Genomic DNA, 25,373 nt, shown 5'->3' on the forward strand with positions numbered 1-25,373 from the left:
GACCTAAAAAGCCTCTTGATAAGGGTGAAGGAAGGGAGTGAAAGAGCTGGCTTAAGACTAACTATTAAAAAAAAAAAAAAAAAAACTAAGATCATGGCATCTGACCCTGTTACTGCATGGCAAATAGAAGGGGAAAAGGTGGAAATAGTGACAGATTTCCTCTTCTTGGGCTCCAAAATCACCATGGACAGTGACTGCAGCCATGAAATCAGAAAAAAAATTGCTTCTTGGCAGGAAAGTGATGACAAACCTAGGCAGCGTATTGAAAAGCAGAGACCTTGCCAACAAAGGTCTCTATCTACGATATTCCCAGTGGTCATGTACGGTTGTGAAAGCTGGGCCATAAAGAAAGCAGAATGCCAAAGAATTGATGACTTTAAACTGTGGTGCTGGAGAAGACTCCTGAAAGTCGCTTGGACAACAAGGAGATCAAAGCAGTCAATCTTGAGGGAGATCAGTCCTGAATATTCATTGGAAGGACTGATGCTGAAACTGAAGCTACAGTATTTTGGCCATCTGATGTGAATAGATGACTCTTTGGAAAAGTCCCTGATGCTGGGAAAGACTGAGGGCAGAAGGAGAAGAAAGCATCAGAGGATGAGATGGTTGGATGGCATCATCGACTCTGGGAGATGGTGAGGGACAGGGAGGCCTGGCGTGCTGCAGTCCATGGGGTCACAAAGAGTCGGACACGACTGAGCGACTCAACAACAACAGGGCACCTTTAAAGAACCTCAGTGTCTGGGCATCTCTGATCCAACCTAGAAATCAGAATCTCTGGGCATTAATACTTTGAAACAATGCCCCAGGGAGGTGAGTTTTAAGGCAGTCAGGTTTGAGAACCGCTGGTCTGGGAGAACTTGATGTTCAAATTGAGGAAATGGTCTCCACCTGTCAGTCATTGTGTGGCTGCAAGAAGTTCTTGGCAATGGGATTGGGTCCCAGTGGCCAATCACAGAGCTTGGGCAGAAAGAGGAAGTCTTGTAGGAGGTTTCCTGCGGCTTCAGCACTCAGAGGCAGGGAGTAGGTCATGGAGCAGGAGTTAGGCATAGGAGAGGTGAGTAACAATCCTGCTTCTTGACTTCATGCCTCTATCTTCTTTCAACTGCTAAGTCTCTACAATTAAAATTCCTCCGCCTTTTCTTTGAATGTTTGGATGTCAAATTGTTGAAGGACTTGAAGTTTCAAGTGAAGCTCCTGCTTGTGCAAAGATGGAGCACTCCTGGAGGGGAGCCCCTTCACGGGGCTCCTTCCATAACTTTAAACAGGTTCTTTTCTCTTGCTGAAGCTCAGCCTCCTCAAGGAACATAATGTAGATTGGATTAACTTTCCACATGCCTCAGGAGCACAGCAGAGGTGCCAGTTCTTGGCCCAAACCTTAAACCTAACCCTTTCCTTAGTGGGAAGGCTGTATGGGAATCCCAAGCAGTTGGAGGTGGAAGGAACCCAGCTCAAAGGAGGGCCCGTAATGCGGGGTGCTTAGGTTCTTGAAAATTCTTCTTTTCCCTCCTTCCATATCCGGTCAAACACTATTGATTTCTCTCAAAAGATATAACCTGAATTCAATTAGTTCTCTACAACTAGGTGTGAGTGCTAAGTTGATTCAGTCATGTCTGACTCTTTGCGACCCTATGGACTGTAGCCCACCAGGCTCCTCTGTCCGTGGATTCTCCAGGCAAGAATACTGGAGTGGGTTGCCATGTCCTCCTCCAGGGGATCTTCCCAACCCAAGGACGGAACCCACGTCTCCTGCATTGGCAGGTGGGTTCTTTACCATCTGAGCCACCTGGGAAGCCCCTCTGCAGTGACGTCTAAGAACAGAGAACCATCGTGGCCGAGTAATTAACTAAAGCATGGACCCTAGAGCTGTTTGTTATGCCTGGCTCAGAGCCCAGTTCTGACACTTTCTGGCCATGTAAACATGGACGATCTAACATCTCTGCTAACCCAGTATCAATATCTGGAATAGGGACGATATAGTACCTGGGAATATCATAGGATTAACGAGCCAAGTCTACAGGGTTGATTGCAATGCCTGGTGCTATCCAGGTGTTCTCTGGCCCCACCCTCACCTGGATGAGTTCAGAATTCTCAGCAGGCAGCAACAAAGACTCTCCTTGACCCAACTCGAGTCAAGATTCTCTTTTTTTATTTTTCCAACTGTATTGATTTTCTGGTTAAGTCTTTTTTTTTTCATTAATTTTTATTAGTTGGAGGCTAATGACTTTACAATATTGTAGTGGTTTTTGCCACACATTGACACGAATCAGTCATGGATTCTCTGAGTTGCTTTTCACGAGACCTCATCCTTGGGCTCTCTCCCTGGCCCCCGTTTCAGTCTGGTTTGAGCAAGAGAGCCCGGCGGGCTACAGTCCATTGGGTCGCAAAGAGTCAGACATGACTGAGCAACTAAGCACAGTATAGCACTGCCAGTCAGTTGCCAAAAATCCCCACCTCCAACATCTGATCAAATGCGTCACCCCTCAGAGGGACGTCTGATCGTCCCGACCTGCCCTCAGCAAGAATACTGTTGAATCCATCTGGCAAGAATACTCCTAGCTTTGATGTCTCCTCTTAGTAACTGGGTTCCCACAGAACCCCTTCCCACCCTGTAAATCCTGTTCCTTGGCTCTCAATTCCCATTTGTCTTTATTGTAGTTGGAGTTAAGTTCTCTCTCTCTCCCCTACTTCAAAACCCCCGATTCAGTAATCTCTCTCATAGTCTTCCTTATCAGCTTCAAGCATCATGAAAAATTTTAACCAGCTCCTTGGTGTGACTCCTCTCTCTTCCCAAGAAGTAAGAGAAAGTGCTCCTGAAAACACAGCAGTCTGTGAGGTCTCCCCACTGGAAATTTTGGAGCAGCTTGCTACTGCACTTGGAATCAAATTGTAAATCCTCATTAATCTGGAACCCCTTCATGACAGGATGTCTGATCCTAGAGTAGGAGTCACGGCCTTTGTCTGTCTGCTCCAGCCAATACACACCTAAATTCTTTGCCTCAAACCACCCGTATTCATTTCAGCCCTGAAATGATACTAGTCATTCACACTGCTTAGAATTTCTAACCCGCACCAGTTTCCCTAACCAGCAGCTCCTATTCTTCAGGTCCTCAATTGAAATGATATTTCTCTGAGAAAATTCCATGGTTACATGACACTTATTCTATTTCTCTGTGTCATCTTGTCTTCAAGTTTTGTCATTGCTTCTGTTTGAATTCATCTGTGAAATGTCTACTTCTCCCTACTACACTCCGTGTGTGTACTCAAATTCAATATGAATGCCAAGTAGGCAAAGTTCTTACCCATCTTTACAGCTGTCACTTAAGTTCTAAAATTGTTCCTGGGGGGAGGGGTTGGGGGAGAGATGTATTGGAAATTTGGGATTAGCAGATGTAAGCTATTATATACAAGATGGATAAACAACAGGGTCCTACTACATAGCACAGAGAACTATAGTCAATATCCTATGACAAACTATAATGGAAATTAATATAAAAATGTATATATGTATAACTGAATCACTTTGCTGTACAGCAGAAATTAATACAACATAAATCAACTGTATCTCAATAAAATTTTTTATTTAAAATAAAATAATTCCTGGCATCCAAAGGAACCTTTTACTGGCATAGATGAATGCCCCTAGCCATTTAATAAGGTGGGTGATGGTGTAGTTGATTGGCAATTAGAAATTCGAGCTCAGAACCCTTGGCTCAAACCCTCAACTGTTAAAAGGGCTTCAGATCCAGGTCTGTTGAGTTCATGAAGTGACTCTTTAAGAACAGTAAATTGAAAAGGCATTCCACTCAACTGCAGAGTGAATATCTGTTAAGATAGTCTCAACTCAAGATCCTCATTTAGTAGTCAAGCTCCATAAACATCCTAAGATAACTACACATCAAGTTGCTACTAAAGGCTAAAGTCAATAATTCTCATTAACTTATTTGTACACCAATTTACTGAAAAATACCAGATGAGCGGCTGCATACAGGAGATCCAGCAGTGTGGACTTCCTTCCCACCTTAGCTACCTCCTGTTCTCAGAGGGGTCCTAAGCTCTAAAGCCAAGAAAGAGTTCTATGTGGGTTTTACCTCTACTGGGGAGTTTGCTCTTAACGCAACAGGTTAGGCAATGAGAATAGACAGCCTATTTCCTGACACAGAAACAACCAGCATTGAGAGGGGAGCACCAATCCCCTGTGTCTTTCCCTTCCTCCCCTTAAAATGTGGTTAATGCCAAAAGTTGAGCTCTCGTTTGTCGGTCAAGGTGGCGCCTTCTGCCGAGCTGGGTTTCCATCTGCAGCCTCTACTAGAGGAGCTCGGCCAGGATGAGTTGAGCACATTCAAATCTCTTCTGAGGGACCATTCCCTGAAAGAGGAGTTTCAGCACCTCCTGCAGACGGAGGTGGAGGAGGCCGGCAAGAAGCAGCTGGCCGACCTCCTCACTGCCCGCTGCCCCAGCTACCGGGTAGAGATGGTGACCATCCAGGTCTTTTTTTATATATATAATTAGACGATAATTACTTGACCTACTGTGATGGTTTCTGCCATACATCAACATAAATCAGCCATAGGTATACATATGCCCCCTTCCTCTTGAACCTCCCTCCCACCTCCCACTCCACCCCACCCCTCTAGGTCATCACAGAGCACCGCGTTGACCTCCCTGCATCACATAGCAAGTTCCCACTGGCTATCCACTTTTCATATGTAGTAGTGTATATATTTCCATGCTACTGTCTCAATTCGTCCCACCCTCTCCTTCCTCCATTATGCATCCAGGTCTCTGATGAGATGAACCGAATGGATCTGTCTGAGAGAGCAAAGGATGAACCCCAGGGTAAGCAGAAACAAGCCCTCACTGCATCCTGGGAGGGAGGAGTAATAGTCTCTGTGGTTTTAGAAACACTGAAATAATATTGCTCCATGGAGAGGCTTAGCTGACCTGAACACAAGTGCTAGACCTTGGTCAAGTCTGGTGGTCTTCCAAGGTTCTTGTATTCTAGCTATTTTTATTCCAAGTATTGTATACCTACCCTGGCCACTTCACTATACAACACTTCTCCTGTTCAAGACTGTTTCTGGAGTAGATTCATTTTTTCACTCTTTCATATGTCCTCCAAGATCTTATCAACCCTCTGTTTAAAACATTCAAGCTGCTGCTGCTGCTAAGTCACTTCAGTCATGTCCGACTCTGTGCATCCCCATAGACAGCAGCCCACCAGGTTTCTCTGTCCACGGGATTCTCCAGGCAAGAATACTGGAGTGGGCTGCCATTTCCCTCTCCATAAAACATTCATAGTGTTATGTATATTTTTAAATGCATACAGTATTATGTATATAAAAAAGTAAAATAAAAAAAAACATGAAGAGAAGTGAAATTCAAAGAATTCAAAGAAAAAAGTAAAAATACTATGTGCATGCAGGCTCAGTCCCTCAGCTGTGTCCAACTCTTTATGACCCTATGGACTGTAGACTACCAGGCTCCTCTGTCCATGGGATTTTCCATGGACTGGGTTGCCATTTCCTACTCCAATTACTCATAAAACAGTTGCCTCTGTGTAAAAAATATAGGAGAAAAATGTGAAGATTAGGCTTATAAACCCTCCATTTTGTCTTCAAGTCCCACCAGGTTTCCCTCCCCCATATAATATGACTATAAACATTCTCTCTCTCTCCCCACCCTCAGCAAGAGCATTTAACATATCTCTTCTTCTTATCCTATCATTTTTAAAACTAATTAAAGCTATGACAAACCTAGACAGCATATTAAAAAGGAGAGACATTACTTTGCCCACAAAGGTCTGTATAGTAAACCGATGGTTTTTCCAGTAGTCATGTATGGATATGAGAGCTGGACCATAAAGAAGGCTGAGTGGTAAAGAACTGATGCTTTTGAACTGTGGTGTTGGAGAAGACTCTGGAGAGTCCCTTGGACTGCAAGGAGATCAAACCAGTCAATCCTAAAGGAGATCAGTCCTGGGTGTTCATTGGAAGGACTGATGCTGAAGCTGAAACTCCAATATTTTGGCCACCTCATGCGAAGAGTTGACTCATTGGAAAAGACCCTGATGCTGGGAGGGATTGGGGGCAGGAGAAGAAGGGGACGACAGAGGATGAGATGGTTGGATGGCATCACCGACTCAATGGACATGAGTTTGAGTAAGCTCTGGGAGTTGGTGATGGACAGGGAGGCCTGGCGTGCTGTGATTTAGTGACTGAGTGACTGAACTGAACTGGTGGTGTCCTCCACCAGCATTCAGAAGTTGTTTTGTGGAAGTTGCTCAGTGTTCAAATGATCTTTTGATGAATTTGTTGGGGAGAAAGTGCATTTTCTTTAGTTGCCAACTTAAATTCAGTTTTTAGCTTTTTTTAATTTTTATTTTATCTTTATTTTTTGGCCACACCACATAGCATGTAGGACCTTGGTTCCCCCACCAGGAATCAAACCCTCACCCCCTGCATTAGAAACATGAAATCTTAACCACTGAACCACCAGCTTCAGTTTTTAGACTACTATTACCTCTTCAAAGGTCAGGTAATGGTTTTAGCCCCTAAAACCATCTAGAGGGTGCAAATTTTAAAATCACTTGAAGAAACTCAGATGGCTATACACCTACAAAGGTCTGGGCTCTGAAAAGTGCTAATTTCTTCCCTTTTTTTTCAGAAACAGCTTTGAAGTCACTTCAGGAAAATAAGCCTCCATCGTTAGGTAAGTTGCCTCATTCACAATCTCACTTTTTCTAAAAGTGAGATTTTAGAATTCAAGATTGTTTTAATTAGAAAACACATCATGCTGAGCAATAGGAATGCAAAGAAACTGAAGACCTCACCTCTGCTGTCGTCCAGGTGGGCAACAGTAAGACATCGAAAGCTACAATGAGGCAGTGTTTATGCCAGAAATCAGTAAATACACACAAACATGAGAGAGAGAAAGTGAGCTTCCTCTTGGAATCGGAATAGGCTGAATTTTAGACGGTCCTAAAGCCAGGGTTGGCAAACCATGGCTCCCAAAGCAAATCTAGCCCACTGTGTGCTTTTGTAGATCCTACAAGCTAAGAATGGTATTTGCATTTTTAAATGGCTGGGAAGATCAAAAGAATATTTAAGACTCCATGCTCTCAATGCAGGGGGCTAGGGTTCAATCCCTGGGCTGGGAACTAGATCTTATGTGTCACAACTAACACCCAATTGAAAGTCACTTAGTCATGTCCAACTCTTTGCAACCCCATGGACTATACAGTCCATGGAATTCTCCAGGCCAGAACACTGGAGTGGGTAGCCTTTCCCTTCTCCAGGGGATCTTCCCAACCTAGGGGTCAAACCCAGGTCTCCTGCATTGCAGGTGGATTCTTACCAACTGAGCTACCAGGGAAACCCCAAGATCCAGTACAGCCAATAAATAATTTTTTTAAAAAAAGAAGTATTTTATGGCCTATGAAAATCATGTGAAATTCAACTTAACTACATATTAATGTAAATAAACTTATTTGTACACAGCATAGTCATTTGCTTATATATTACCTATGACTGCTTCTGCCCCACAAGGGCAGAGATGAGTAATTGCAACAAACTATATTGCCCACAAAACAGAAAATCTTCACTATCTGCTCCTTTGCAGAGGGGATTAAAAAAAAAGTTTGCTAATCCTGGCCAAAAAGGATTTTTGAATTTGTGATTTTCAACATTATCTTCTCTTGACATCCCCAGTATCTTTAAAAATAACTTGGGTTCAAGGCAATTGTAGACCGGGGGCTGGTTTGAAAATTGTGAAGCCATTCATACATAACCCCCCTACCAAAAATCTAACTGCTTCTATTGATACACAACTATGTTAAATGTCCTACAGTTATGACCTAAATTCAAATGTAAGCTAATGATGTGTTAGAGCTGACATTTGGCAATGCTTTAAGGAATAGTACCAGCTTCAAAGTTGATTTAATGTTTAATTTAATGTTCTAACTAAACTAGCATCAGAGAGTTCCTTGTCTAAAAAGCTTTCTCTTGGGGACTTCCCTGATGGTTCAGTGGTTAAGACTTCACCTTACATGGCTAATTCATTTCAATGTATGACAAAAACCACTGCAATGATGTAAAGTAATTAGCCTCCAACTAATAAAAATAAATGGAAAAAAATGGAAAAAAAAAAAAAAGACTTCACCTTAAGGCAGAAGATGCAGGTTCAATCCCCACATACCTTAATGGCCCAGAAGCAATATTATAATAAATTCATTAAAGACCTCATAAAAGTGGTCCACATCAAAAAAAAATCCTTAAAAAAACTTAACACTTGGCAACATGACATCACCTGTATACAAATATTTTTTCCCCAGAGCCCCTGCTCTCCTGTTTAATCTTCAAAATGAATGGTTGGTTGGCCATTTTTCACTCTGTATAGTTATCCTGGAAGGCTCACTTGGAGTCTTACTGGCTATTTATATGCCAAGGACTCTCCAGGTGACATCTTCAGCCTTTCCCTGAACTTCAGATACTCATATCCTGTTTCCTCCTGGATACCTTTTCAGAAGTTCCACACGCTCACCTCTTCTTTTGTTTTACGTCTGAGGTCCTAGCTTCCTGACCAAGGAACTCAGGTCCTCAGCACTAAAGCTCAGAATCCCAGCCACTGGACCACCAGGGAACTCCCTCACCTCTTCATTATCCTTGTTGCACTTGAAGTATTTCTTCTCCTGTATGGCTTCTCCCTGTTCCTAGGTTGCATCCTAGGACTATGTAACTTTACATACCTTGTCAGAAACTAGGGAATTTGTCTTGAAGGCTTTCTGATGCCCCTTGGAAAGAGCCATTTTCTGTATGTGCCCATTTCTGAACTGCACAGGAATTCAATTGTCAGAAATGACACTGAGATCATGGCCTGACACTTTAATTTTCTCTCCAAAACCTCAATAACACCCTTTTCATGTAATCTGGGCTTAGACATTGAGACCCAATTGTTGAACTTGAAACTTCTTGAAATCCCACTCTCTTATAAACAGAAGCTTCAATACTGGCATAGTGGCAAGACCATAATACCCTCCCTTGTCTTCAGGGATAACAAAATGTGAAAACCCAGAACAAACACAACAGCCTTTAGAAGAAGAAGAAGACAAAGAGCCAGGTTGATCTCAGGACATCCAATGTTGGAGTAAACTAAATGAAGCAGGTCCTTCCTGGCTGTCCTCTCCCACTCTTGGGGGAAACTCATCTCTCTCTAACTTTATTTCATCACTATTCATAGTCGCCTAGACATAGTCATAGTCAACCTAGCCAGTATATTAAAAAGCAGAGACATCACTTTGCCAACAAAAGTCCATCTAGTCAAAGATATGGTTTTTGCAGTAGTCATGTATGGATGCGAGAGTTAAACTATAAAGAAAGCTGAGCACCAAAGAATGGATGCTTTTGAACTGTGGTGTGGAGAAGACTCTTGAGAGTCCCTTGGACTGTAAGGAGATCAAACCAGTCCATCCTAAAGGAAATCAGTCCTGAATATTCATTGGCAGGACTGATGCTGAAGCTGAAACCTCCATCCTTTGGCCACCTGATGTGAAGAACTGACTCATTTGAAAAGACCCTGGTGGGACCTTCTGTGTCGCTTCGGGCACAGCGCCGCTCACACCATGGCTTGGATCCGGACTGCACAACAACCTTTCGAGAGACGTGGGTCTTTGGAGCCTCTTTAGTCCCGGAGCTCGGGCCGCAGGCAGCTCCGCGGCGGCGGACGGAAAGAACCTCTGGAATGGATGGACTCTTCCTGAGCAGTTTTGCTAATTTGCAGCAGCTGGACAATGTTGCTCATTGATACCTGTCTGTCGGCATAATCGTCACATCACCTCTCTGGTGGCGGGGACTCGGCTCAAAATCTGTGTAGGAAAAACACCTGGATCCCAGTCTCAATGGCTTCAAGACAACCAGAAGTGCCTGCTCTTGAGCCTAGTGGGCCTCTAGGCAAGATGTCCCTGCCCATCGGGATGTACCGCCGGGCATTCAGCTATGATGATGCCCTCGAGGACCCTACGCCCATGACTCCTCCTCCATCGGACATGGGCAGCATCCCCTGGAAGCCAGTGATTCCAGAGCGCAAGTATCAGCACCTCGCCAAGGTGGAGGAGGGAGAGCCCGGCGTCTCCCCGCATGCCCCGGCCCCGCCGTCGGCCAGCGACAGTGAGAAGGCCCCTGTGGTGAAGGCCAAAGCTACCCACGTCATCATGAGCTCTTTGATCACAAAACAGACCCAGGAGAACATTCAGCGTTTTGAGCAACAGGCAGGGCTGCGAGATGCTGGCTACACCCCTCACAAGGGCCTCACCACTGAGGAGACCAAGTACCTTCGAGTGGCAGAAGCACTCCACAAACTAAAGCTCCAGAGTGGAGAGACAGCAAGAGAGGAGAGGCAGCCAGCCTCCACGCAGTCCACCCCGAGCAGCAGTCCCCAGGCCTCTCCTAAGCAGAAGACCAGAGGCTGGTTCACTTCTGGTTCTTCCACAGCCTTACCTGGCCCCAGTCTTAGCACCATGGATTCTGGAAGCGGGGATAAAGACAGAAGTTCGACCGATAAATGGAGCCTCTTTGGACCAAGATCGCTCCAGAAGTCTGAGTCAGGAGGCTTTGCCATCCAAGCCTACCGAGGAGCTCAGAAGCCTTCTCCAATGGAAGTGATGCGCGCACAAGCTGCCCGAAGGGCAGAGGAGCCAGCAGCGTCAAAGCCGCCCAAGATGGACATCCCAGCAACGGAAGGGACGAGACAGCTGCCGCGGGCCCACAGCCTCAAGCCCCGCGACCTGAATGTTCTCACACCCACTGGCTTCTAGAGCTTTCTGTCCCAGGAACGCTGCATTGAGGGTGTCGAGCCCAGCTCCCTTTACCGTGGCTATGACATAGGAAAAGTTTTGTCTTTGTGAAAATCAAACTGAGGCTAGGAGGAGACATAATTGGTTTTTGCGAAACATTAGTGCAAAGCTTATCCTTGTGTGGAAAAGCCATTTTTGTATTGCTCTAGCTTTAGACTAAACTTGAGCAGTGATGTATGGGGACCTCCCTAGAACTGGGCCACCGCTTACTAGGTGACTGTCTGCAATGTTCCAAAACCAAGGCTTCGGGATTCCTTCAGCACTGTCCAGATGCGCATGGACAGACCACGGCGTAGGGACGTCCGCGGACGAGTGCAGGCGGCTTCGGCCCTCGCGGCTGTGCTGGCGCTGGGTGCTCCGGTCTGCTGTTAGGGAACCCTTGACCCGCTGGAGATGTGGGTGCAGCTTGGAGCCAGCCCGGCAGGGACCCCCCGTTTGTGCTGGCACCAGCCTCCTCGCATTCTGGGGGACCTCACGGGCCCCTGAGTTCCGCAGCCAGCCCTTCCTCTGGGACCTCTGGGGCCCGTGCTGCGGGAGGGGTGCTTCTCTTCTGCGTGTCACAGAACAAACACTAGTCTTAACATATCCTTTGTTGCACTTTAAAGTGAGATTAATTTAACTTCCATTTGGTTGGAAACTTCCTAAGGAGAAAATTCAGTCTACTGGCTTGCTATAGATAAATGGATGTTAAACTTTTTAAAAAAAGAGGTGGCAACTGCGGTTTGGATATAGTCTTGAGGTTCATATGAAACTAGTGTCACTCTTATTTTGATTTTCTTGTTCAGGCTAGGGCTTGAAAATTTTTTTCCTGGGAGGTGGAAGAATTAAAATATTTCTGTCTGCAATCATTTTCCCCTCAAATGAGCCTCATACCTTTGTAAACATGTACCTCACTGAGGAAAGGAACTGGGGAAGCCACGTTTTCACTTCTCTTCACTGTGTACATGTACAACCACTGTCTTCAACGCTGTCTCCCATTCCTGCTGTCTTTTGCTTTGGACGTTATTGTGTCTACTCAAGGAGCTGAGCTGACCTTCCCCCAGAGGCACCCTGGAGTCTCAAATGATCAGAATTAATTTATTTGTGTCTTCTGTTATGCTTGTATCTCTTACTTGTTTTGACAATAAAAATCCTTACTACTTTCTCAAAAAAAAAAAAAAAAAAAGCCCCTGATGCTGAAGGCAGATTGAAGGCAGGAGGAGAAGGGGACGACAGAGGATGAGATAGCTGGATGGCATCACCAACTCGATGGACATGAATAGGCTCCGGGAGTTGGTGATGGACAAGGAAGCCTGGCATGCTGCAGTCCATGGGGTCACAAAGAGTCGGACACGACTGAGTGACTGGACTGAACTGATTCATAGTACCCAGTTGTCTCATGGAGAATGCCTTCCTCTCTGTCTTATTCCTATCATGTAAGAATAAAGGGAGGAAATAAACATTTGGGAAAGCCAGAATTCAGTTCATGGAAAATCAGGAGTATGTCGTATAGAGTTTTCTTAGATTTTGCCAATTGTTCAGACAACTTTGATAGTACCAACTCACGGATTAGAAAATTGAGACCTATTGTAGGTAGCTGATTTGCCTCAATTCATGTGGAGGTCAGTTTAACATTAGTCTCACTCTCAAGTCTGCTTCAACAGCTCTGTTGAAGTATAATTTATGTATCATAAATTTCATTCATTTTAAGTGTACCTGTTAATAACTTTTAGTCAATTTACTGAGTTGTACAAAAATCACCACTATTCAATTTTACAATCTTTCCATCACCTCCAAAAAGATCTTTCTTGTCCATATGTACCTGTTCCCTGGTCTCTATCCCCCAAGTCCAGGCAGCCATTAACTTTTTGTCTCTCTAGATTCTCCTTTTCTGAAAATGTGTGGTCTTTTGTATCTGTTTTATTTTACTTACAATAACATTCTTGAGGTTTTGGGGGCTTCCCTGATAGCTCAGTTGGTAAAGAATCCACTTGCAATGCAGGAGACCCTCGTTCAATTCCTAGCTTAGAAAGATCTGCTGGAGAAGGGACAGGCTACCCTCTCCAGTATACTTGGGCTTCCCTTGTGGCTCAGCTGGTAAAGAATCTACCTGCAATGTGGGAGACCTGGGTTCAGTCCCTTGGTTGGGAAGATCCCCTGGACGAGGGCATGGCAACCCACTCCAGTTTTCTGACCTGGAGAATTCCATGGACTGTATAGTCCATGGGGCCACAAAGAGTTGGACACAACTGAGCAACTTTCAAAAAAAATGCTTTTGAAATGCTTTCATCCATGTTGTTACATGTGTCACTGATCCATTCCTTTCTGCCACTGAGTAATATTTTATTCAGTGTATATATAACATTTGGGTTGCTCATTCATCAGGGAAGGGAAGTTTGAATCATATCTATTTGTTTATTGTCTTGAATAACGCTGCCATGAGCACTCTTTATATAGAGGGTGCAAGTCTTTGTATAGACACATGCCCATTTATCTTGGGTAAATACTCACGAATTGCCTGTACTTTAATACTTGAGCTCCTATAATAACCTGAGACTATTATGGGGAAGATCCATTACCTGTTTGCCGGGCACATCTTCTAGTCCCCTGGAAAAGATAGACAAATAGTTTCAGTAAACCACATTAAGCTGTGATAGAGGCAGTATTTCTTGTTATGGTTCTGCAGAGTAGAGGCATGCAATTTGGTTTATGGATTCACTTGCTATCTTCATCACTATAAACCCAACTTTACACATCCCAGCACACACTGTGGACAGGAAACTTAGATTCTGGGCTCCTTGGAGTCTACTTAACACCTTATTTCTGGTTAAAAAAAAAAAGTACACTGGTTTTCTGTCAAGCTCACTTTAATTTGTATTTTGCAGAGCTGGCCCAAGTACAGGAAGAAGATGTCACAAACCTACGAGAAACAAAAGAAGATTTGGAAGGAGAAAAGCCAGGTCTGTCCTCTCTACCTGGAGTGAGTTTGGTGTCAGGTGGTTCTTTATAAACCTCATTTCTTCTTTCTCCCTTTCCTACTTAAAACAAAGCATCATCTCCCTAATGAATAACCAACTATATTCTGTCTACCCCCTGCCTCTTATCACTGAAGGTAAACAAGATAAATACATAAATATATTGAAGAAGAAGTTCTGTCAACGCTGGAAGAACTTCTGGCCCAGACTCAGTGAAGATGTTTGTATTGTCACCCAAAGATATGAGACCCTGATCCCATTCTGTAATCCTAAAATGCTGGCCGGGCCATTTCCACACACTGTGGTGCTGCACGGTCCTGCTGGCGTTGGGAAAACCACACTGGCAAAGAAATTGATGCTGGACTGGACGCAGGATGACCTGGCAGAGACCTCCAACTTCGCCTTCTACCTCAGCTGCAAGAAGCTCAACCACAGGGGGCCGTGCACCTTTGCAGAGCTGATATCTACCAACTGGCCATATGTGCAGGACGACATACTGGCAATCCTCGCCGGGGCACAGAAAGTCCTGTTCATCCTCGACGGTTTTGATGAGCTGAAGGTCCCCTCGGGGGCGCTCATCCACGACATATGTGGTGACTGGAAGGAGCAGAAGCCGGTGCCCGTCCTCCTGGGAAGTTTACTGAAGAGAAAGATGCTGCCCAAGGCCACCTTACTCATCACCACCCGACCGGGCGCCCTGGGGGACCTGCGGCTCTTAACACAGCAGCCGCTCTTCATAGAGGTCGAGGGGTTCTTGGAGGAGGACCGGAAGGCGTATTTCCTGAAACACTTTGAAGAGGAGAGTCAGGCCCTGCGAGCTTTCGACTTGATGAGGAACAACGCAGCCCTGTTCCAGCTGGGCTCGGCGCCCCCCGTGTGCTGGGTGGCCTGCACCTGTCTGAGGCAGCAGATGGAGAGCGGGGCGGACCCCGCCGCCACCTGCCGGACCACCACGGGCCTGTTCCTGCGCTTCCTCTGCGGCCGCTTCCCCCCGCCGCCGGACGGCGGCCCCCGGCCGGGCCTGCAGGCTCCCCTCGAGGCCCTGTGCCTCCTGGCTGCTGAGGGCGTGTGGACGCGGAGCTCTGTGTTCGATGGGGAAGACCTCAGGCGACTTGGGGTGGACCCGTCTGCCCTCTGTCCTTTCCTGGACAGGAGTATTCTGCAGAAGAGCAAAGACAGCGAGGCCTGCTACTCTTTCATCCATCTCAGCGTCCAGCAGTTTCTGGCCGCCGTGTTCTACGTCTTGGAGCCGGAAGAGCAGGAGGCGGCGGGGCTGGGCGGCCGCCGGCGGCGCGTTGAGGATGTGCGGAGACTGCTGTCCCAGGAGGAAAGGCTGAAGAACCCCAGCCTGACCCACGTCGGGTGCTTCCTGTTTGGCCTCTGCAACGAAAGAAGGGCCGTGGAGCTGGAGACGACCTTCGGCTGCCTGGTGTCAACGGCGATCAAGGGGGAGCTACTGAAATACACATTGATGCCCCGTGGGAAGAAATGCTTCTCGGTGACGGACACGAAGGAGGTTCTGCGCTGTCTCTACGAGTCTCAGGAGGAGCAGCTCGTGAAATATGTCATGGCCCACGTCAAGGAGATGTCCCTGCATTTGAAAAATAAAACGGATGTTATGCACTCGTCATTCTGCCTCAAGCACTGTGGAAACTTGCAGAAGCTTTCACTGCGGGTAGAAGAGGGGATATTTCTGGATAATGATACCTCACTGGAATCAGGCACTCAGATTGAAAGGTGAGAACTCATTTTTCCCCTGGCTAGTTCTCCTATCGTTTGCCTTATTCCATGGCTCTTTAAGAAAAGGCCAGTGTGTCTTGTTCCCTCTTGCTTAAGGTCAGTAAGTGGCCTTTTGTGGCCTTGTGTCCTGCCAACCTAACATTCAAGGCAGGAGGTATGATGTCATTAGAAATGGGAGCTTTGAAACCAGACTTTCTTTCAAGACCCACCTCCATTTTCCTTTAGCCAAACCATTTTTTGCAAATGTCTGCACGTGTTTCAGTCTGCAGGTTGGCTGTGTAAATTTGGGGAGACATATGACATGGTGGTCCCATTTGGGGCATAACTTCTAGAAAAGCATTGAAGATGGAGTCAGGAGTTGAATCTGCCTAGTTTCCAAATGCTACACCTCACCCATGATCATGGAGACTCTTCTCCCAGGAATTTCACCTGACAGACTTAGATAATGAGATGGCCAGTTATGAATCTTTGTTATTTTCAATTTAGGCACAAATAACATCAACTGAGATCATGTGCAGTTTCCAAATACTCCTAACTTGGCACCTGCTAGAACCAGGTCACATTCCAAGTTAAGATGAAGATACTGGCTTCAGAAAAGAATGTTTGGCTGGGAGTAGAGCTCGAGTCTATTGGCTTATAAAGTCCTGCGGTCACAATCTAAAATCACTGCCTCAAGGTGATGTGTAATACCTGTCAACATACTGGTATTTATCTTATCAACTCACCTCTTCCCCTCTCCTAGGTTGTCATCTGTGTCTGAAATCTTCATGGATATTTGTGAAACTAGAATAAAATGCCCTCGTTAGCCCCCGGTGGAGGTGTCTGTTTTACATATTCCCTTGATGTTCTCTCACTTTCCTTCACCACTTGGTAAAGTCATAAGCTTGATTTACTTCCAGAAAGTGTTAGGACCACGATAAGTTGACATCAGCATTTCTCTACCTTATGGATCCATTTATATTCACATTCTAATGTTTCCCCTTCTCTCACTACTAATTTATCTAAATCTTTGTTTAGTCGCTAAGTCGTGTCTGACTCTTGCGATCCCATGGACTGTAGCCTGCCAGGCTCCTCTGTCCATAGGATTTCCCAGGCAAGAATACTGGAGTGGGTTGCCATTTCCTACTCCATGGAATCTTCCTGACCCAGGGATCAAACGTAGGTCTCCTGCATTGCAGGCAGACTTATATCTTTCCTCTGCAAAAATCCTTCCACTCAAAAGCAATCACCAGAACAAAATAACCATTCTTTGAGAAATCTTTGTACATGAATATGCAACCATTTAAGGATTGTATTTTCTCAAAATTTTATGGGCATCATCTTAGGTCAGCAAATATGGTTATAAATTAGCTTGAATATGTTTTATATGGATATACCATCAAATATTCAAATAACCTTCATTGATGTGTACACTACTCTTAAGTGTTTATCAATGATGTATATTGCTCTCAATCTTTGATCAATGATATGGTTAGAATTTTGACTATTTTAAGCCTCTGTTAAATTGACATGTGAGAAGTTCAAGTTCTTTCTCCAGTAATATGTCTTGGGTATTGGGTTGTCTTATACTTGTGCTAAATAATTAAATCACCCAACTTTTAGAGTTATAATTTCTTATTAGGGCCTCCCAAGTGGCTCAGTAGTAAAGAATCTACCTGCCAGTTCAGGAGATGCAGGTTCGATCCCTGGGTCAGGAAGATGCCCTGGAGAAGGGGATGCCAACCCCCTCCAATATTCTTGCCTGGGACATCCCATGGACAGAGAAGCCTGGCAGGCTACAGTCCATAGGATCACAAAGAGTCAAAGACAATTGAGCAACTAAACAACAATAATGCACAGAGCAACCTGAAGTACATTCATGAAGATGGACAAATGTCACTTTTCTCTCCAGCAGTATTTGTTAAGTCCTCTCCTTCATCTCTTTCCCATAGGTCCCAGAATGATCAACACATGCTCCCCCTCTGGATGGATCTTTGTTCTGTGTTTGACTCAAGCAGGAATCTGCTGTTTCTGGACATCAGTCAGAGCTTCCTCAGTGCCTCTTCAGTGAGAATTCTTGGCGAAAAAATAGTCTCTGCGGCCTCTAGTCTCCAGAAAGTGGTGTAAGTAGCAGCTCGTCCCTGGATTAAAGCCCCCAGGGCATGTCCAAGCTTCTTACATTTTGTCCCCCTAAGACAGCATTTTAGTTAGAGTTTTCCTGGACCTGAGGTTCGTTTGTGTAACTAGTGTTCTTGGAAAACCCTGCAAGCTTCCATTTGGGCAAGTGAGTCAGGAGGAAGGAGTGATTGAATCAGCTACATTACCTTTGATGTCAGTGAGACCCTCCCAAGCTGCTGGCATCCTCTTTTGGTATTTTTCTTTTTCAACGCAGAGAAATAAGAGCTCTTCCCACTTTAAGTTTTATTGGCTCTGCAGTCCTGATTCTAAGCCCAAGAGCATTCCTTGGAGTCAAAGTATTCAGCAGGCTGTTAACCAACATTTCAAAAATGGAGACTTGATTGAGATTAAAAGGCGCTGATTTGAGGTCATTTAGGACCACAGCCCAAGAGACACAGATTCAGGGAATGATTGAACTGTGTTCCACCTGACTACCAAACTGAGGAGGTTTATAAAGCAGAAAATGCAGGGTTACAGTCACTTACCTGAATTGTTTATCAAGAATTATAATTGGAGCCGGCAAAAAGTAAGAGTGCCTCCTGACCAAGGATTGCTTGGGGTCTGAAATGGTTACAGAGTTACAAGGGGGAGGTTACAGGGACCATAGGGTGGAGCTGGAGGGTGGTGTCCTTGGGCTTTTAAAGAAAGTTCGGGTTCTCAGTGATGCAGAGAGGTGTCTGAGACCAGGTTCTCAGCAGCCGCCTGACTCCAATTATGAACACCTGAACTGTGATTACTCTGTTATAATTTTGTCATCAAGGACATCAGTATCAGTTCAGTCGCTCAGTCATGTCCGACTCTTTGCGACCCCATGAACCGCAGCACCCCAAGCCTCCCTGTCCATCACCAACTCGCGGAGTCCACCCAAACCCACGTCCATTGAGTCAGTGATGCCATCCAACCATCTCATCCTCTGTCATCTGCTTCTCCTTCTGCCCTCAATCTTTCCCAGAATCAGGGTCTTTTCCAATGAGTCAGTTCTTTGCATCAGGTAGCCAAAGTATTGGAGTTTCAGCTTCAGCATCAGTCTTTCCAATGAATATTCAGGACTGATTTCCTTTAAGATGGACCAGTTGGATCTCCTTGCAGTCCAAGAGACCCTCAAGAGTCTTCTCCAATACCACAGTGCAAAAGCATCAATTCTTCGGTGCTCAGCTTTCTTTATAGTACAACTCTCACATCTGGAGATGACTCCTGGAAAAACCATAGCCTTGATCAGACGGACCTTTGTTGGCAAAGTAATGTCTCTGCTTTTTAATATGCTATCAAGGACATAGCATTGTTGAAAATGCACCCATTGGTAACACTTCAAGAAAAAGAGATGCTGCCTTAACTTTCTCAAAAAGCCATAGGAGAACAGCTTTTGTCTAAAATGACTGACTTCCCTTTGGCAAAAGTTTGAAACAACTAAAGAAATTGGAGCTTCTACTTTCATAAGATCTGTTTATCATCTATCTGTCTGTCTATCCATCTATCCATCTATGACATAACAGCTACTGACAGCTAGGATCTTTTGCTTCTGTGAGAAGGATTGGATAACAAAAATTCTTTCCTGCTTTAAAAAAAAATGAAACTCGAGCTTCTAATTATAATGAGCTGTTCATTAAACAGCACATAGTTTCAGCTATGCAAGATGGTAAATTCTGGTGACCTGATGGATAGCAATGTGATGACTGCTAACAATACTGCTCTGAATACGTGAAATTTGCTAAGACAGTTCATCAAAAGTGTCCTCGCCACAGAAGAAAAGAAAGAAAGGGATCTGTGCAGTGGTAGCTTGATAGTAGGGGTGACTTCACAAGGCACTTGTATATCAAAACTTGGAGTCATATGCTTTAAATACACACAATTTTATGTCAATAAAGGTAAAAATATGAAAAGTTACTTCTAACATTTAAGCACATGGCAGCTCTTTATTCTATGTGTATGCAGTATAGGTATGTAAACTCAAACTAACACCTGCTTCTTTTCCCTAGCCTCAAAAATATTTCCCCAGCTGACGCTTATCGGAACTTCTGCATGGCTTTTGCTGGTCACAAGACTTTAACACATCTGACCCTTCAAGGAAACGACCAGAATGACATGCTTCCCCCGTTGTGTGAGGTCTTGAGGAACCCCAAATGTAATCTGCAGTATCTCAGGTATATCAGCCTCACCATCGCTGAAAACCCTCAGCCTGTGAACAGAGCTGGCGCAAACCTAAACGGCAATTCTGTGCAAATCGGAGGGGGGCGGGAATCCCTTATTCTGACCGGACGGAGTTGGAAGGACTTAATGACTAAACAACCACCACTACTTAAGGCACATGCCCCAGAATAGCAAATGAGCTGGAGGGGACTCTCCTGGAGGTCCAGTGGTTAAGACTCCATGCTTTCCTTGTAGGGGGTGCGGGTTTAATCCCTAGTCAGGGAACAAAGATCCCACATGCCAGGCAGCGTGGCCCTGCCCTCCAAAGAAAGAAAAGCATGTTACCTGTATTCTACTCCTGGAAATGCATATTCTTTATCATGATACTATATATCATGTTCCAATAAAGTTTTATTTGCTCATGATAAAGAATGTGTACCTCCAGGAATAGAATATGTATCTCCAGATAGAATATAGTTGCACAATATCCTTGGTTGGCTGGATTTCTAAATAAGTAGTTCTTGATGTGTCATCTCCAGACCACCAGCAACAGCACCATCACCAGGGAACTTGATAAAAAGATCCAAATTCTTGGGTCTCACCCATATCTTCAGAATCAAATTCTGGGTATATGGTCCAGGAATTTGTTAAAAGACATCTTCCAGGTGACTGCAGGATGGATACCTTAAAATAGATCACTGGCCTCTACATCTATAGTCTCTAGATGATTTGCATTTCTACACAGTTAACAGATGGTGCTGATGCAACTGGTCCAGGAACCACACTTGGACAACCTCTACTCCAGATAATTTAGTCCAGGGTTAGCATAATGGCATGCTAAGTCACTTCAGCTGGGTCCAACTCTTTATGACCCCATGGACCATATCCCACGAGACTCTCTGTCCATGAGATTCTCCAGGTAAGAATACTGGAGTGGGTTGCCATGCCCACCTCCAGGGGATCTTCCTGACCCAGGAATCGACCCCACGTCTCTTAGTCTCCTGCACTGGCAGGTGGGTTCTGTACCACTAGAGACACCTGGGAAGCCCTAACATAACAGAGAGAGAGAGACGAAACTGTAGACAGTTGTGTATCCAGTGTTTGGTCCTCGTGAATGGCTTTGACCTGCCATTTCTCCTGCAGGTTGGTGTCCTGTTCTGCCACCACTCAGCAATGGGCTGATCTCTCCTGCTGCCTCAAAACCAATCAGTCCCTCACATGCTTGAACCTCACAGCAAATGAGTTCCTGGATGAGGGAGCCAAGTTGTTATACATGACTCTGAGATATCCGACGTGCTTCCTACAGAGGTTGTCGTAAGTCTCTCCTCTTTTTCCATCGAGCATCTTTGTGGTAGATGTAGGGTCACACAGAGAAGGGCAGAGATAACACCTGGAATTGCTGGGTGACCAGGATGGAACGCCCCACTGATATAGATGCCTGACTCCCACTTTCGGCCCCAGACAAATGGCTCATGTGTCTCATCCTTCTCTCATTCCTGTCCGTTTATGACCATGATCACTAGCACACCACTGAGCGAGGGCAGAGAATTAGCAGAAAGGGGTGTGACCGAGGACTGAAGTCATTGAAGACAGCCAGGAAAGTTGGGTCCTGGAAATGTTTTCACCATCTTGCTACCTGCGTGACCATCTTGCTACCTGCATGGTGCTTTTGCAGGTTGGAAAACTGTCACCTTACAGAAGCCTACTGCAAAGATCTGTCTTCTGCTTTGATTGTCAACCAGAGGCTGACCCACCTGTGTTTGGCCAAGAATGCTCTTGGAGATCTTGGGGTGAAACTGCTGTGTGAGGGCCTGACTTACCCTGAGTGTCAGCTGCAAACCCTGGTGTAAGTCTGTGCTGGCTGTGTGCGTGTGAGTGTGAGTGTTGTAGGTATATACGTGCACACTGGATTCAAGTAGGGCAGTTTCTAGTTACTGTCTCCATTGTCTTCAAACTCATCTAAAAAGCCGTGGCTCGAGATAGATGGTCCTGGTTTGGGTGTGTCTCATCGGTGGGAGAAAAGAAAAATGTTTTCGTCATGTGATCTGATTTCTAGGCTATGGTGTTGCAACATAACCAGCGATGGCTGCATTCATCTCTCAACACTCCTCCAGCAAAACTCAAACCTCACACACTTGGATCTGGGACTGAATCACATAGGAATTATTGGATTGAAGTTTCTGTGCGAAGCTTTGAAGAAACCACTGTGTAAACTAAGCTGTCTATGGTGAGTTACGGTTTTGTGAACTTTAGTCTGTATCTAAAAGGTCCTTTCGATGTAGCAGACCTCCCCCGCAAATTTCAGTGAGCATTTAAAAAATTCCACCAGGATGGGGCTTTGCTGGTGGCTCAGTGGTAAAGAATCCACCTGCCAATACAGGGTACACGGGTTCGATCCCTGATCCGGGAAGATCCCACATGCCACAGGACACCTAAGCCCATGTGCCACGACTACTAAAGCCTGTGCTCTGGAGCCTGTGAGCTGCAACTGCTGAAGTTTGCACACCCTAGAGCCCATGCTTCCCAACAAGAGAAACCACTGCAATGAGAAGCCTGTGCGCTGAAGCAGGATGGTATCAAGGAGCACTGGCTGAATAAATCAGTGAATGTGTGTTTCACCTACAGGTTGTGGGGATGTGCCATCACCCCCTTCTGTTGTGCAGAACTCTCGTCTGCCCTTAGAAGCAATCAGAACCTGATCACACTGGACCTGGGCCAAAATTCCTTGGGGTCCAGTGGGGTAAATATGCTGTGTGATGCCTTGAAACTTCAAATCTGTCCCCTCCAGACACTCAGGTATGATCCTCCTACTCCCCTGAGATTTTGCTCCGTGATCCTAGATTTTGGGGGAACACAAACGACAGGAATTTGTTGTACGCATTTAATACTCACATTCAACTTTCATTTATTGACTTCTGGTTATGAGATAATTTTCCCATAGGCTCCTTCTGTTGTTTTGACAGAGAAGATGAGGTGAAGGAGACCAAAACTCAACCTGGAAACCAGGAGGCTGGATTTAGGGTTTGTCTACCTGAGGGGGAGCTATGGCAGCCAGCGATTGTCTCATTAGGGAAGTGGAATCACAGCTCTCATATGGTATTTTTGGAAAGTTTGTTTCTGGACTGTATTAGTTACAGAGGTCCAATGGGTCCATGTCAGACTTAGAAGCATGTTCTTTGGAGTGAGTTTGCTGTCTAATCAAAGTAATCTATGATCGTAGAAGCTATCACCAACTGGTTGTCTTCTACTTGCTCACTGTTCTATTGTTCTTGCTCTATTGTGGTAACAAAGAACCATAAAACTCTTCCCAAGAGTGTGGGAACTCCTTTAAATCCTCAAATGCAACCTAGACAATTAATGGCTTTTGTTCTTCATTCACTAAGTCATGTCCGACTCTTTGCAACCCCATGGACGGCACTACACCAGGCTCCTCTGTCCTCCACAGTCTCCCAGACTTTGCTCAAATTCATGTCCATTGAGTTGGTGGTGCTATCTAACCGTCTCATCCTCTGCCACCCCCTTCTCCTTTTTCCCTCAGTCTTTCCCACCATCAGGGTCTTCGCCAGTGAGTTGGCTCTTCACATCAGTATTTCAGCTTCAGCTTCAGCATCAGTCCTTCCAGTGAATACTCAGTGTTGGTTTCTTTTAGGATTGACTGTTTGATCTCCTTGATGTCCAAAGGACTCTCAAGCATCTTCTCCAGCACCATCCTCATTCTTAGAGTAACATATTTGTATCTTCTGACCTGTTGTTCACACCCCATTTCTGTTTCCTTCAACACTTTCAACCACACACAGGTCATCTGTGGGACTATTTTTTTGTTTTTCTACCAAAGACTATGACCAACCTCTGACAATCACGAATAGACACAACTATGTTTGACCTTAAAGGGTCATGTTTTAAATATTCTGAAGCTAGTTAGCCTATATTTTAGCAAAAGTTATATTGATTGCTGACAAGGTTTCTGCTCAAGCTATCTTAAAGTTGACCGGGTACATGGAGTTTGGGGGCAGGGGTGGTCTGTCAACTTAACTGAGATCTAATTAACAAAATTGTATATAGTTAAGGTGTGCAGTGTAATATTTTGATGTATGTATATATTGTGGAATGAGCATCACAATCAATGTAATTAACACATCCATCACCTCACACCACATTGCATTTGTGTGTGTGGTGTGAACACATAAGATCTACTCTCTTAGCAAATATCAGGTATATAATACAGTATCATTAACTATAGTCACCATGCTGTACATGAGACCCCCAGAACTTACTCATCTTTAATTGAAGTTTTGTTGCATGGACATATTGTGAAACTCAAACAACAAAAAAGATTTTGATTAATATGCCAGCATAATTGGGACTATAATGCCAATCAGAAACACAGCAGCCAATATCCTTGGTCTCATGTTTTTATATGTAATTTTAATAATTATTCCCTCCCCACTCCACATTTCCACATACACATGACTGAATATGGTTACTAAAAGGCAAATCCAAGAAATGAGACTCCTCTTATCACAGATCACATATGGGGTGGTAGTTATCTAGAAGCTCGTAGCCAAGGAAGATAAAAAGCTAATCCCAGTGACTTGATTCAAGTGTGTCTACCTCATCCTGGATTCACCAAGAAGTTGTCAATGTTATGGAGTAGGTTAGGTTTTAGATGGCCATCACAGAGGTATTCGTCAACTCCATCTCTAGTGCCAAGCATGATATGATGATCACCCAAGATCATTCAAGCACCCAAAGCTATGTAGTGCCTTTATACCGTTACAGTATTAACCAGGGCTTCCCTGGTGGCTCAGTGGTAAAGAATCTGCCTGCCAATGCAGGAGCCCTGGGTTTGATCCTGGGTCGGGAGGATGTCCTGGAGAAGGGAATGGCAACCCACTCCAGTATTCTCACCTGGGAATCCCATGGACAGAGGAGCCCGGTGGGCTACAGCCCATGACTATAGAGTCAGACATGACTACACCACCACCACCAGTGTTAACCCAATAGCATCTTTTTTCCCTACCAAATCGATCTGGAACTCTACTTTGCAGCATACAGTAACCAATACAGATGGCCCTTGCTCCGTAAATTCCTAAATCATGAACTTTGCCAGGCACCTGGGCATTTGGAATGAAGTTCCTCAAAGCAATAAGAAAACGTTCTCTCTCCCGCATTCTGCCTCCTAGGTTGAAGATAGATGAATCTGATGCTCGAATCCAGAAGCTGCTGAGAGAAATGAAGGAAAGCAACCCACAGCTGACTATTGAGAGTGATCATCGAGACCCAAAAGATAACAGACCTTCTTCTAATGACTTCATTTTCTGAATCCCACTGCAGCCATTCATTCTCCAGGAAAGTCCTAGATCATCAAGGTGATAGTGAACTTACCAAGATCCTCTCGGTGATGTTAGTTAGTGAGCCAGATGTTAGTTTAGCCATGGCTGAACGGTTTACATAAAACATACACTCATCGCTTAACCCTGTGGTAGATGAAATGTCTGTGTCTTGAGTATATCAAGAAAAATAAAGGTGAAAGCATTCATGAGTGA

At 44.9% G+C, this 25,373-nt stretch overlaps 1 protein-coding gene and 1 pseudogene across 1 annotated transcript; both read left to right on the top strand.

The window, feature by feature from the left end:
- Positions 1-1,030: 1,030 nt before the first annotated feature.
- NLRP2 (NLR family pyrin domain containing 2) lies at positions 1,031-25,313 on the top strand. The gene is made up of 12 exons (XM_070451565.1): positions 1,031-1,057; positions 4,267-4,488; positions 4,782-4,839; positions 13,714-13,788; positions 13,941-15,540; positions 17,475-17,645; positions 19,677-19,841; positions 20,971-21,141; positions 21,503-21,673; positions 21,884-22,054; positions 22,453-22,623; positions 25,011-25,313. The coding sequence occupies exons 1-12, from the start codon at positions 1,031-1,033 to the stop codon at positions 25,147-25,149; spliced, it is 3,141 nt and encodes a 1,046-aa protein (XP_070307666.1). The 3' UTR covers positions 25,150-25,313.
- On the top strand, positions 9,921-11,992 carry LOC139029792 (putative monooxygenase p33MONOX pseudogene; annotated as a pseudogene).
- Positions 25,314-25,373: the final 60 nt, after the last annotated feature.

This window comes from Odocoileus virginianus, chromosome 20 (genome assembly GCF_023699985.2).
Source record: "Odocoileus virginianus isolate 20LAN1187 ecotype Illinois chromosome 20, Ovbor_1.2, whole genome shotgun sequence".
Taxonomy (NCBI): domain Eukaryota; kingdom Metazoa; phylum Chordata; class Mammalia; order Artiodactyla; family Cervidae; genus Odocoileus; species Odocoileus virginianus.